The 14,545-nt window shown below is 42.7% G+C and overlaps 1 protein-coding gene across 1 annotated transcript in view; it reads right to left on the bottom strand.

Moving 5' to 3' along the window:
• LOC111227096 (cytohesin-3) overlaps positions 1-9,793 on the bottom strand; it is a 40,975-nt gene extending 31,182 nt beyond the window's left edge. The window contains exon 1 of the mRNA XM_022752495.1: positions 9,475-9,793. Within this exon, the coding sequence (XP_022608216.1) occupies positions 9,475-9,493 (19 nt within the window). The 5' untranslated portion in view covers positions 9,494-9,793. The remainder of the gene's footprint in view (positions 1-9,474) is intronic.
• Between the last annotated feature and the right edge of the window lie 4,752 nt (positions 9,794-14,545).

A 14,545-nucleotide genomic window follows, 5' to 3' on the forward strand; every position in this document is an offset into this window, starting at 1 on the left:
AAAGTTGCATGATTATTTTCAGTTGTGTTCACAACTTTCCTCTGCGCTACAGTTAGTTAGGATACCACCAATCTACAAAGACAACATTGCCTTCTACTTTTAGCTACTAGGATGACATTATGAGTGCATGGAAGATTAAAATTTAAAAATGTTCTTGTTACTAAATGCTTCTTTGCCAGGAGGTTTTCCAGTGGCTAGTAGGCCTACTCATTATTTCATTACGAATTACATGAAATTCTTCTTCACTTATGCTTACAGCCACGAACAGGAGTCATGCTAAAGGACAAATGAAATCTGAGTGTGAAACAGATATGAAAATAGCGACTGGGGAGAATCGACGTGGCTAGCCAGAGTCAGTGTCCTGCACTTCCTCTTCACATACAACTGCCTAAAAACTGTAGTAAGTGTTTTGTCGCTGTCACACATATGAATATCAAGTTGTTTCATCTAACTGAAAAAACTAGCAGGTTGGTTTCCTCTTCCAGTGTTCTTAGTCACCATGAAACTAAGCACATGTATGGCCTCCTGACTGCTTGCAGGGATGTATGACGACCACAGATCTCCCGGGAGCTTCAGAAGCTGAGAGCTGCTGATGTTTTTTTATATAACTGACTGACATTTCCCTGAGGGAAAAGCAATAATTACTCATTGCTGCTTCATAGGTATTGACTGAGTCCATTTATGAGGAGATTAATGACGGAGCACTTGCATCATGTTCCTCTGGCCACATTACATTATCAAGAGACGACAACAAAAATAAAAAAAGTTTTTTTCAAGGTTAGCTGTGGTGCACTAGCTGATGATGACAGAACTCCAACATGACAGAGGTCAACAAAGAGATTAAATACATGTGTGAAGGAACTTGTGCCCGAGAGCAGTTGTAAATCACTCACCTTCTGATAAACACTGTGGATCACTTGTGTGTGTGTGTGTGTCTGTGTGTGTGTGTGTGTGTGTGTGGTGTGTGTGTGTGTGTGTGTGTGTGTGTGGTGTGTTGTGTGTGTGTGTGGTGTGTCACAGTGGTCATGACCCAGTCAAAGCCGCAGCAGATTATCAATCATAACCCGATCATCATCTGTGGGAGCACTGACATTTGATGCATCATGAGTTTTGTGTGGTGTGTGTTGAGAATGTGGACAGGGAGAGAAAGTGTGTGAGTATGTGTGTGTGAGTGTGTGTGCCTTATAACAGTATGGGGTGTCGGAAAGCACCTCAAGTATAGACATGTGTCGAGCCACCACTGCGCCTGTAGAATGACACAGTTATCGATGCCCTCGTGGACTATCCTGGATCCTGTCACCATGACCCGCTCTGTCAAGGCCATTCATTTCATATTTCACAGCCTGCACTAAAGCAACAATAACCACTCTATCGCTGCAAAACAATGAACAATTCAAGGGTCAGGGCAAAGGAAAAGCACCTTAAAAATGAGAAGTGCGGAGCAGAAAATCCTGATGACACACTATACTACAAATCATATGACAGACTGTGTCAGGAATAGAAAACACAAGGAAGGCATCTGTCTTTTTCCGCACTTCTTTTTTTTCCAGGGATGCCTTTTTTGTCATGGTTGAATCCTGTTTATACATATTACTGTGTGTGTGTGTGTGTGTGTGTGTGTGTGTGTGTGTGTGTGTGTGTGTGTGTGTGTGTGTGTGTATGTGCTGTCCAGCACTCCAGTAGGGAAGTGAAAGCGAGCGGCCCGAGCCCCTGACCTATAATCCTAACTGTCATCCATATCCCTCCCCACTTGATCTCCTCCATTTGTCTATGCATGAAGATGGCTTGCAGTCCACACTAATCCTCTGTGTGAGTATGCATACACACCATATAAAGAGATACACACACTCACTGTCACGTGTGCACATCCACACATTTATATATACACACACATGGCTCCACAAGCGAAATAGTGGAAGTAGAGAGGCGTGAGGTATACACAGCTGGGCTGAGCCTTGCACCACTAACCTACTTTAAGCATCTGACTCTATACACTGTGCGACTGCAGCATCCGCCTCCCCATCAGTCTCTCTTTGAATCTGTGCCACTGCTGCATGTCTTCATCTCCATCTCTCTCTCCTAAACATATACAAACCAACTTACGGTACAAACACACCGTCACAAGCACACACACACATACACGTGTATATACACACTGACAGGTTGCTCAAGAGCCGGTGTGTCACACGGTCATCCTGCTGTGCTCTTTGTAGCATTTCTCAGTGACAAACAGAGCACTGCTGCCATTCTGGATAGCACAAAGCCGATGATGGGGAACATGGGGAGGGAAAGACTATACAACTGCAACAACCTCAGCCTTCCCCACAGCACCAGCGGCGCAGTCACAGCTCATCCTCTGTCTCTATGAAAGAAGAATGAATTTTGCATGATGCAGCAGCATCTTACAGAAAAAAGGCAGTGAGACTATGGGGTGAGGTAAAGACTGAGGATGTGCTGTAGTAGTTTACTGACACATTGACCCCCCCTACGTGAGTCACTGAGCGTTACAAATCCCTCTTTAAAAGCTAGGTTGGTATTGGAGTGGCAGTGCCACGAGCCCCAGGGGGGAGACGAGAGGGCTGTAAGAGGCTGGAGGCTGGCCAGATGCTCTACACAGACACACACACACACACACACACACACAGAGCAGAGATGCCCAAGAGTAGAGTGGACTACAGAGCTGAATAACAGGGGTGCCCTAGCAAAAACGCTTTGTAGGCCTGAATCAGATCTGAATCAGAATATTCCACGCGACTCGACTAATGATGTGGATCATCAGTGAGACACTGGATTTTTATAGTTTACTTGCCCTTAGTAAGACACTAGGGAGGAAAATTACTAAAATTAAAGCCTTACAGCAATGAAAATGTAACCTTAAAAAGTTACACTATGGGATATACCATTCCACACAACTTTGATGTGATGTAGGAGGCTAGAAGGATACTCGACTGCAATCGTTCTTGTTGCTTGCTTGAAATTGGTGACTGTCTAGGGAAGCAACAGTGTTTTCCTCATATACATTTTGCAGTGACTGCAATGTCATGAAGTCAGGGCTTTTAATTTAAAACTGAGAGACATGTGGTGACAGCATTGCCGAGGCAAGAGGGAGCGAAAAAGAGAAAGGTAGATTCAACTAGCAAACATTAAGTTATATAGATTTTTTATTAACTACGGACCAACCGCCATCATGATAGGTTCACCAACCAGGTACAGAAAAACCCTTTATAGTCGGACTGGTCATTGGGCAAACCGGGACAAATGCCAGTGTGCCTGTCATTCAATGAATATCTAAAGTAAAACTAAGTTCAACCTCTAGCAGAGGACAGAGCTGGCAGGTGCAAAAGAAGGTGGAAAGCATGAATCATCACATCCCTTTACTTTCATCTTGTGAATTCAGAAAAGGAAAAAGTGAGATGGAGATTCGAGTGATAATAAGATGGTTGAATTTTTCTCCAAGAAATTTGCAGCACCTACTGAATAAAGCGATAATCTGTGTGTCTGTGTTAGAAATCACAGTTGAATGTAGTATTTCAGAGGAGAAAACTACAGGCCATTGGAGAGTGTGTTTTCATAGTGTGCATGTTACTGGCAGTCAGAGGGGGATACACCTTTTTCCTGCATCTTCAGCAGGTTAAACAATCTTTTGTGCGCTTACATAATTGTTCCAACCCTCCCTTTTCCTGCCCACTCTTCTGGGCCTTCTCTTCCTTTTCCGACAGACCTGAACCCCTTCACACACACACACACACACACACACACACACACACACACACACACACACACACACATACGCTCACTTAAATGGAAGCCATGAACCCAAACTCCCACAAAGGCCCAAGTGGAGCAGGACGTTCTTTGCCTGAAATTCACTTCAGCACATGGCTTCAGACTCCTGGGACCTTTGGCACGCTCTGATTTTTGCTTCCAAAGAGGAGAAAAATAGCTCGATATGCCTCACGTCTCCACTCCACGAGCCCCTTGATGGTCTTAATGCTACAAAGACAGATCCCAATCTGTGACTCTGTTGAGCAATAGACCTGCACAACGCTGTCTGTTAGATGAAGAGGAAACTGGATACTTTCTTGAAAAGCCCCTGCATGTGTGTTTTTCCTCTTCTGCTCCAGACATAAATTAAGTCTTGCCATCAGCGTCGCAGCCACTTATAAAACTACTTCAAACCAATACTTTTATAAAGGCAGAAAAAACAGAGAGGAGGTCCGAGAGGATTGGCACACATGACTCATGTTAGTTTGAAACTTAGCTCTTATTGATGCGAGTAGATCATGTACAGAAGCAGTCCAAATCCAGAGTTGACTTCCATATGGGTCAGTCTGGCGAGTGTTGAATCCAACTTAAACCACCGAGGGGATGTCATGAGTAAATGAAATGTGCTATCTGATATTCTGGGAGGCCATACTCAACAAGGGCCCTCTGTGTTCACTGACCTGTTTGTCAAAAGGTGAAACACGCACACAGACTTCAGCCTAAAAAGTAACGTCAAAGCCCATGCAGAAGCCAGAAGTCTCCTCCTCTCGTCATCGACCTCTCAAAGCAGTTACTGAGCCATGGTGAGCTGGACTGCTTGTATATGACCGCCAGCGTGTGAGAGCAGCGAGAGCACACAGCAGTCACAACAGAGAAAACATACACACTTTAACAGAGATGAGTCACACTGGTGGGAGCGAACGAGATGTTTGCTTTAATATAATAATGTTTTAAAATGCAGGAAAAATGCCAACACATGCACGATTGACATACAAACAAACACACACACGCACGCACGCACGCACTTACATCTCATTTGCTTCATCACTTAAAAAACAGAGTGAAAATTGAGTTGTGGCTTTACAGGGAGTTCTGCACATTAAACTGTTGAGCTATTTTTTTTTTTTTTTACTTGTCTTTTGTTTCTGTTTTTACTGTCTTTTAAATGTATTTTTATATTACTTAGTGTCACTTTTATTCTATTCCTCTGAAAAGCACTTTGAATTGCTTTAAGTCTGAATGGTCCTATATAAATAAACTTGCCTTGCCTTCAGCAAGGTTATTTATTAATTTCTTTATTAATCAATTAATAGTTTAAACTTCCAAATGTCAGCATGATGTAAAAAAAACAAACAAACACAATTCAGTCAAAGATGACATCTTAAATTTACAATTTTTTGTAGAACCAACAGTCCAAAACCCAAAAAGATCCAATTTTCAGTGATTGAAATCAGAAAGAAGCATCAAGTCCTCATGTCTGAGAAAATTGGAACCAGCAAATGTTTGGCATTGGTACATGATAAATAACATAAACTATTAATCGACATTTAAATTGTTTCACTGTTTAATTTACTGTTGATAAAATATAAAATAAGCCAAAAATATGGCTTTAGGTCTCAGGTCAGATTCGGGAGTCATATTTGGCAGTACCAGCCAGGTTCAGATCTCAGTTTTAGGCTGATGCAGAACTGTACAACCAGCTAGACAGTAACTACTGTATCACCCACAGCTGAACAGGTGGCAAGGGGAAATGGAACACATAAAAAACAACTGTAAGAAATTAACACAAAAGGACCTTTTAACTTATGTCCATAGGCCAAAGATAGAAGAACAGCAGCCTATAAACCGGGTTACTCAAACTACAACCTTGTTATCGCCGGTGTCTCATGAATTATACATCAGAGTGGAAATGACTTATACAGAACACTGTAGAGGTGGCCCCATCCCTCTGCTGGCCCCTGACATCCTGCAAGCCCCTCAGGTTCTTCACCGTCACACAGGCTGCATACAGACCCTTGGTGCCTGCCCGAGCCTCCTCAGGCTTGAAGTAAACATCCACGACCTACTAGTTTCCTGAGAGCCACAATTTTCTGCAGATATGTTCAGTACATGTGAACCAGGTGACCCGTCTTAAATCAGAAAGGGTCGGTATTCAGTCTGGATGCCACTAAGAGGTGTGTACTACGAAAGACTTGTTCCTACGCTCCATGACGCTTCTCTCTTAGCCACTTGACAGCGTGTGGGCTGTGGGGAAGAGAAAGCAGCTGTAAATCTTCTCCAAAGACAAAAACACAGATCATGAACATAGCAGGAAGCTGTTGCCGCTGTCCTGCGGCCGGCACATGAATGGCTCTGAGATCTCAGAGCCCGTTGCATCGTGTGCGTCTCTCCTTGCCTGAGTTGCGCTGCAGCGTGCCATAACCCCACAGACCACACACTGGCACGCACTCTCACACGCTGAACTGCCAAATTTAAATGGCTGGTTTTCACAGCGTGTAAATAGAGCGGTCTGTAACCAAATTCATCAGCCATCACGAGGCGTGCTGTGAAGCTGGTGTCTAGCATAAATGCTCTGATTCATACCATATGGGCATCGCTCATGTAGTCTCCATTAAACACACAGTGTACACAGCACTTACTGACAACACTCTACACCGAGGCAGAGGAATCAGAGATACTGTAGGTGCACATCTGATGGAGTGTCAGAGTCAGTCACGCAGAACAAGAATGTGTTACAGTAAGCTACGCTCAGTCTGCTCAGGCAGACAGGCTTCACTGTAGCAAAGCTTTGTGGGCTCTTGTTGGCCCATTGTCCACTGAGCAAGTATTGTGGCAGAGGGCATTGTATTGTTGACTGTCATGCGTGTCAGATGGATTACTATGGACCCGTTTTCTCTAAGCCTCGTACAGTAAGGCCAAATGTGCAAAGACTGGTCCCTACATTCTTGGATAAAGCTGCAGAAAACTAATTGATATGGGGGAAAAAAATGCAACAATAGATAATAGAAAATTAAGAGTCCAATCAGAGAAGGCAAAAAGAAAGAAATGTATACTAATACTATATTAAGTCTTTTTTTTCCAATATAGAGAAGATTTCTCTAAATGAAACATGACAAAGACGCCACAAGTCATCTTTATGAGGCTGTGCTTCCACTCAGCAGTGTTTTGGACTAAATGCTAAACATGCTCACAATGACAACGCAAGCAAGCTGATGTTTAGCAGCCATAATACCATATTCACCATCTTAGTTAAATGTGTTTCCATGTTAACGTTCGCTGATTAGCACTGAACACAAAGTGCAGCTCAGGCTGATGGGAATGTCATTAGTTTGCAGGTCATAAACCAAAGGACAAATTTGACTTGATGGTGACGGTAGATGGAACATCAAAGTTATTATAATTAACCCTCAGGAGACAGGAAGGAGTTATGAATGTCTGTGCCAAATTTCATCACAATCCATCTGATAGTTTTTAAGACATTTTACCCAAAGTCAACCTCAGGAAAAGTCCGGTGATCACAAATTTCACTTAGATTCTTCCTCTGGGGACCGTGAATGTCTGTACGGGCAGCGCTCTCTGTTCAGTGATTAATTATGACAGAACAGAAGGAATTTTACTGAGTGAAACTCTTGCCATACACTGGAGAATTGATTTAGTAAGAATATCTAGTCCACCGCCACACTTCCCTCTGTGTCTTTCACTGGCCGAGCTCCATACCTCTTTGGCGATTTTCCAACTTTGCTCCGGCACATCATCCTACCCTCTCCCATATCCCCTCCACACACACACATGAACATGAACACACACACACACACACATCTCCTCATTCTCTCTCAGACATCACACCATTGCTGTTACTACGACTGCGTCTCACTCTCACTCTTTGTGGTCACACGTTCACGCCTTTCTCGCTGTCTGTGCTTCTCCTGACAACTCAGTATTTCATTCTGTCCACCACTTTCTGTCCTCACTCGCACTCGGTCTGGTGTGTGTGTGTGTGTGTGTGTGTGTGTGTGTGTGTGTGTGTGGGTATGTGTGTGTACCTTTGTGATGAATTACTGTCAGCTATTGAACCAACCTGCCACCTGTCTGCCACATCACGCTGATCAACAGCGATCTCTCATCCTCTACTTTGTTTTGCTACCCCTTGATCGGCCAACTCTGCTTGTGTGATTGTGTGTGTGTGTGTGTGTGTATGTGTGTGTGTGTAGATGCCAACTCGTTCTAATAAAAAGTAGCAATTTGAGGATGATATTCATAACATAAAACTAAACAAAAAAATAACAAAACAAAAAAAAAATCTGGAGATCTGCAGCTGTTCTTTCCTGCGGCATCCAGGACACTATTTATTCCTGACGAGAAGACAGACTGTGCCATAAATCACACACACTCCAGCTACATGAACACACACACACACACAGGTCATGATCCATCCATCCGTCCATCTATCTTCACTACAAACAGCGCCATAAGGGAAAAAGGAGAAATTTAATTTGAGTGAGTGTCAGTGTGTCAGCGTGCAGCCATGAATGTATGTGAGTCAAAGTGTATGTGTTTAAATGCTCCCGGCTGTTGTCAGCTCTCCCTGGTTGGCATCACAGCACCATATGTCTGTCTGTGGGGCTGTGCTGACGTGTGCCACCGCTGGAGACCAGGCCGACTGCGCACACAGCACAATGACAGCTTTATGCCTGCATGCAATACTCTTGCCAATAGTCACATCCTGCAGCTCTGTGATCGGTGCACATGTGGAACTCAGTACCACTGGCTTACAGAGGTGAGACAACAGCAGTGATGGTTTCCCACCTGCTGGGTTAAATCTTGACAAAGTTTAAGTGTGTGTTATTTGTGCAGTTAATTCATGGGCTTTGCAGAATTTACTGATCCATGGGCGAGACAAGAGGGTGCCCAGGTGCCCAGCCTATCTGAGTCATAGGGTGACAGGTAGTTGGTTTGTTAACATCATGGACAGGCCCAGTGGGTACAAGCCCAAGGCCCCTGGATCAGAACTTCTGTATGAAGTGACTGTTAACAGTTAACAGCTAAGTTAAAATAGGTTAAATCTGAGTGTCAACACATATTTACGTTCCTTCTTTAGAACTGTGCCAAAATCTGTCTTCTCCATTCAAAAGTTTCTAGACATGCCCCTGTGCTGACCTATAGGTGGATGTACTCACATCACTGCCATGACTCTATCAATGAATCTGTGTCTCGTAGCTACGCTTGGCTGACCGTGAGGGGACCTGCCAGGGCCGGAGAGACACCAGCTTCCAGCTGACAAAGGCTCAGATAAACACAAACACAAGTCTCCTGGCTACAGTACTAATGACACCTCATGTGTGTTTAGCTATTATAACCATCCCCAATGTAAGTCGATCTGTCAACCTTAAACACATGTAGCACATAAGTCATTTCTTGAAACCATCATAACAAAACATGAGTAAAATCTATCTTTTAGAAGGTAACTTTATGTCAGTACCAGAAAGAGTCATGGTGTTTATGGGTTGATTAGATCAGTGGTTTGGCATAAAACAAACTCCATGCTAAGTCTGAAATGACAAAAGTCACTACAAATAGCATTATGATCATCATCTTCATCACTACATTGATAAACACTCAGGCAGCAGCCTACAGAGGCACATGTCTAGTGGCAGTTAGTGCTGAAATAGCTACAAATCAACGGTATCAATTGCATTGACCGATTCATACCTTGGTTGTCCTCGTCCATGTCTGCAGCCTATAAATCAAGATCCCCCAAAAATCGGTCACAGAAACTTCCGTTGTGCGAAAAACGTCTAATCTACGGCAAATGCGCGTCAGCCTAATGTCCAGGGCGCATTGGGTATACAGGTTGTCTCACGGGCATCGTCTTCTTTTTGGAAAATGTTGTGGCCATTTACGTCTCACAGTCGCCAGGCAGCGCTCCGGGTCCCGTCAGTCAGTCAGTCAGTCAGTCAGACAGTGAGCAGTGTGTCTCTGTAGGAGCAGCAGCAGCAGCGGTGGCGGCAGTGGTTGTGGTGGTGTCTTCTTGCCCACTGTGGCCCGCCGTGTTATCGTTATCCCTCCAAATACGCCTTCACTCCACTAGTATCGGGAGAGTAGTTGACACGGCTCCGTCAAGTTGGCGAACACACAGACGAGAAGGATTCAGGATGTAAGGTACTTTTGTCTTCAAAATAAAAGAGTCGTGCTTACTCAAAGGTGTGACACGTTGCTCATCGAGCTGTCTCTTTTATTTTGGAACCAGAAACAGGAAGTTGTTGTTATACCTTGGTGTAAATTGACAGTAGTTGTTAATCCCATCCACAGCCCCGTGCTGCGCGTCAGCAGTCATCGCTGCTCAGCCCTCACGTGACTCCAGGCAATACTGACATTATACCCAACAAATAATATAGGGCATCTATAGCGTTAGTATTGATTATACAACACGGTTTCATTTTGCTGGCTATACCCTTCGAGACCTCATTAGGCTACTGTTGGTTGTGTTTAGTTGTATTTTATTTTATTGCTGGATATACCAAAATAAATTGCATATTCTTGTGCATTTCCTACTGTACAGTTTCTTAGTATTTGCACACCTGTATGTTACCTGCATATTAATTTAATGCTACTTAATTCTTCTTAATTCTTCTGCTCCACAAATTTTGTATTCTTTTACTCCACTGCATTTATTTGACAGCTGTAGTTACAGGTTTGCACATTCCAATTATTAAAACAAAATATAGCCAGCAAATAAGTTATGAAGCGTTATTATAGATAAACCTGTCTAGCAATATATAAAGTAATTAAAATTACCTTCACCATCTGATTAAAGGGATCCTTACACACTGATGCATCAATAATTATATTAAAATACTACAATATATATAATATGTATACTATTTAACTTTTACCACTTTTACTGCTATTTTGATGCTAATACTTCTATACCTTTAGTCAAGTAAAACTTTGAATGCTAAGTATTTCTACACTTCTATTTTTACTCAAGTAAGTTCTGAGTACCTTAATCCAGCAGTACATTTCCATGTATCCACTGTATATTACAGGTAACCACCCTGCACCATAAAGTTATTTATTATAGACAGGTGTGGGAGAAAATGGTGATCAATACCATAATGTAAAAATATTGTTACAAGAGAAATCTCTCCATTCAAAATTTTAAATGAAAGTACAGAAATATTACCAGAAAATGACTACTAATTAAGTGAATTTTGTCAAATTATTATAAGATTTGTATATAAAATCTTATTCTGCAAAGTAACCAATAACCATGTAGCTGTGTAATAAATATAGCGAAGTAAAAAGTAAAACATACAGTATTTTTGCTCTGAAATGTAACTGGCCAGAATAAAGATATAAAGTACCAGAAAATGAAAATACTAGAAAGTAACTATCCCCCCGGTGTTTCAGTGGTGCAGTCCAGTGTCTTGTCTGCAGAGAGGCAAAGCTTTAAAGAACACAGACAGCATTAAACAGGCAGCACATTATTAAGACAAGGACAGATAGAAAGATTTGTGGTGAGTGCTGTGCACAAGAGCAGCAAAAATGATTTATGGAATTAATTTATGTGAACTACACAGCTGCGCAAAGTGCTGTGAAGTGACATGTTGCATCAATATATTGTACTCTGTAGTGATCCAACCTGCAAACAATCCAAAAATATTCTCATTCATTTCAGAATAGACTATAAGGACTTCTGGAGACTGTTATATAAGCTGGGAGAACCACCAGGTTAGGAAACATTGGAATGGAGAATACACACACACACACACACACACACACACACAGAGCTTTGCAGAGCTTGTTTCTACAACACACGTGGTTTCAATTATAGCATTCCTGCCTCCGCACAGAAGGAGGGGGTCTCACTTCCTGTGTGCATTACTCCAATGGTCAAGCATGAACAGATGTTTTAATGTATTCATTCATTTGTTTATTCATAGGTGTCTCTTTTAGACAAATATTTCACTCTCAGTCCTTTCTTCTAAACAAAGTGACATCCTCCAGACATAACACAAATATTTGTTTTGTTAAAGTGGATGGAAAAGCAAATTATTTACCTCCTTGTTCATGTATACTCAAGCCGGGCTTGACTGATATGTCATCACTTAAAATGTACATTCTCAGTTTCACTTTCATGACTTGATATACAGATAAGATATAATGTCTTCCTCTCCTTAAATCTGCTTGTTCATTTACCAAAGAAGTAACGATAAAGGGCGTATGCAGACTCAGATGAGTCCTTTGCTGCAAGTTCGCATCAGCAGGGCCAAAAAATTACACAATCCAGTGAACCTCCTCGATCCGGTGTAATCCAGTCTGGCGCAGTCTGGTGCCGAATAACAAGAGCAAGAGAAACTGGAGACCTACAGTGAGACCCTGAAGTTACACCTGGGTAACACACACTGGCCTAAAGTGGTGGTGGTGTGTGTGGGGTGGGGGGTGGGGGGGTGATTATATCAGGTTGGATATTTGGGTACATGCATCCAGACAGTGTTTGTTTTTCTCTGCACTCTGGCATGAAGCGTATGCTGTGATGACCTAACCGTGTGTTTTAAAGGAAACTTAATTCCCTGGCATGTGTGGCACTTCGTTGAGTGGGCAAAAGGAGGAAAAAGTCCTCAGAGGGAGTGAAAAGGTGTTAGTTTGATTTCTTGGTTGTAAGTTTCAATTTGGTGGTAACTAGGAGAAAAGAAAACAGGGACATAGGGAGTGTTAAGTGAGGGGGAATCTAGGTGAAGCCCCTGCAGCTGGAGGCCCAGAACGAGTCTTTTTCACTTCGGTCCCACTAGTTATGAGGTTTTACATACTAGGTGGATTGATGCAAACTAGTTAGCACACAGAGCAAACACTGATTTGAATATTTTCTGTGCTACAAGTGGAAAATAGGTCATATGCATTATGATGGTGATAGCTTTGGGAATATGGTTAGACAAATGTAATGTTACTGTCCATTTCTGTCAGCGCTGGACCTGGTCAAGCAGAGCATCCTCACTGAAAGTCAGAGTAAGTTCCATTAAAAGCAATTAGATTCCTGAGTCTGTCTCTTTGACACACACACCCACACACATACACACACACACACAGTGCTCTATTCCACATAAATGTCATGCTAATGTGTTTATGAGTCATAGGAGAAACCTCTGAGTGTGGCCCAGATATCCTCACTGATGAGAGTGAATGTGAGTATGCAGACGAAAGGTTTTAGAGCTTTAAAATCAATACGCTATCAATCCGGCTCAGTCATTTTTAGAGTGTGTAAGAGTAAATGGACATCGCAATGAATCTATCACTTCCAAACCACAGAACAAAGACTTTAAAGTCGGCACAAAGAAAAAGTCCGGCTGGAAGTGAACATGTGCAGGGTTTTCGGGCTGTCTGACTCTCTGTCTGTTGTGCTGCTGAGGGTGCGTACCCCCAGGGAGCCGCACGTCTGGCAGATTAGGCCAACCATCATGGGAAACGTCTGTGGTACTCCTGACCGACTTCACGTGACCTGATTGAGCAGTCATACCACTTCATATGCTCCAGTCACCACAGCAATGCCCAGAGGGCAATCACCTCCTCTTTTTAAAATGGCTGACACACCCCCACCCCACCCCGGCTCATAATTACACGCATACATACACAGATAAGCAACCCCCTCACATCCCTAACCTCCATTACTCTACCTCCACATCCCAAAACATCACTGCCTACATAATGCAATCAAGTGGAATCACATTACATCGCATAAACCCTGTTTAAGTATCTGAATCCTTCTTTTCTCTGTGAATATCAAACAGATTTGAGGAGCCAGTGAGGAGCACTCCTGAGTTTAAAGCAATGCCACAGTGAATTTCACCATATGAATACTCTGATTAAGTCATTTTAGCTCCTGTTTGTGAGTGGTATTTTGCTGATTGGGACATGAGCACCACATTGATCCACATGCAGATATCTTAGCAACTATTTGATGGATTGCAGTGAAAATAATCATACTTCCCAGGTGATAAATCCTTATGACTTTGGTGATGCTGACTGACCATCTAGGGCCATCATCAGGTTTGAATTTCAGTTTGTTCACCACTTTTTGTTTGTGACTAAATACTGCAAATAATGACATTTCCATCAGCCTCAGCTGACGCAGTGAATTTCACACAGAAATACTTAGATCAAGTCACTTCAGCTTCCTTATTTAGATATTATTTAGATAAAGGAAACTAATGCTGACTGGGAGGTGATTTTTTTTTCCACTGATGCTGCTCTAATCTTTCTCTAATGTGTTTGTACCTGAAACCCTGAACTAGACTGTTCTGAACCGGTGGATGTGACAGGGTTACACACCTCCTTCCTGTTGTGGGGGTTGAGGAGGTCAATCTTTGGGTGACGGCGTTTGTGCACATGTGTGACAAAGGTCACAGGAAGCAGAGTCCGGCAGGATTTCCTCCTTCCTTCACTTTGGTTTAATATCCAACTCTGCATCTCGACCACTTCTTTCCTGCCACCATCTGATCGAAGGGCAGAGTTGAGCTGGTTTTCTGGATCCAAGGACACATATGAGTAGAGTCTTTATTTGGAGTCTGTTTGCCGGGCACAAAGGCAGCAGTGTATGTCTGAGAACTTGAACGTAAAGCTGTGTGTGTTAGTGTGTGTCCTTACATCTAAAGTACAATCCTCCTTGACCTGCTGTGGTTGCATAATTACAAGCTGTAAAGGTTACTCCTCCTAATAGTGTTACTACTGAGCATATAGTTAATTCTCAACCTTTACAAAACCTTTATCATCCCATTCTCTCAGT

Source organism: Seriola dumerili, unplaced genomic scaffold, assembly GCF_002260705.1.
Source record: "Seriola dumerili isolate Sdu_G_001 unplaced genomic scaffold, Sdu_1.0 BDQW01000169.1, whole genome shotgun sequence".
Lineage (NCBI taxonomy): Eukaryota > Metazoa > Chordata > Actinopteri > Carangiformes > Carangidae > Seriola > Seriola dumerili.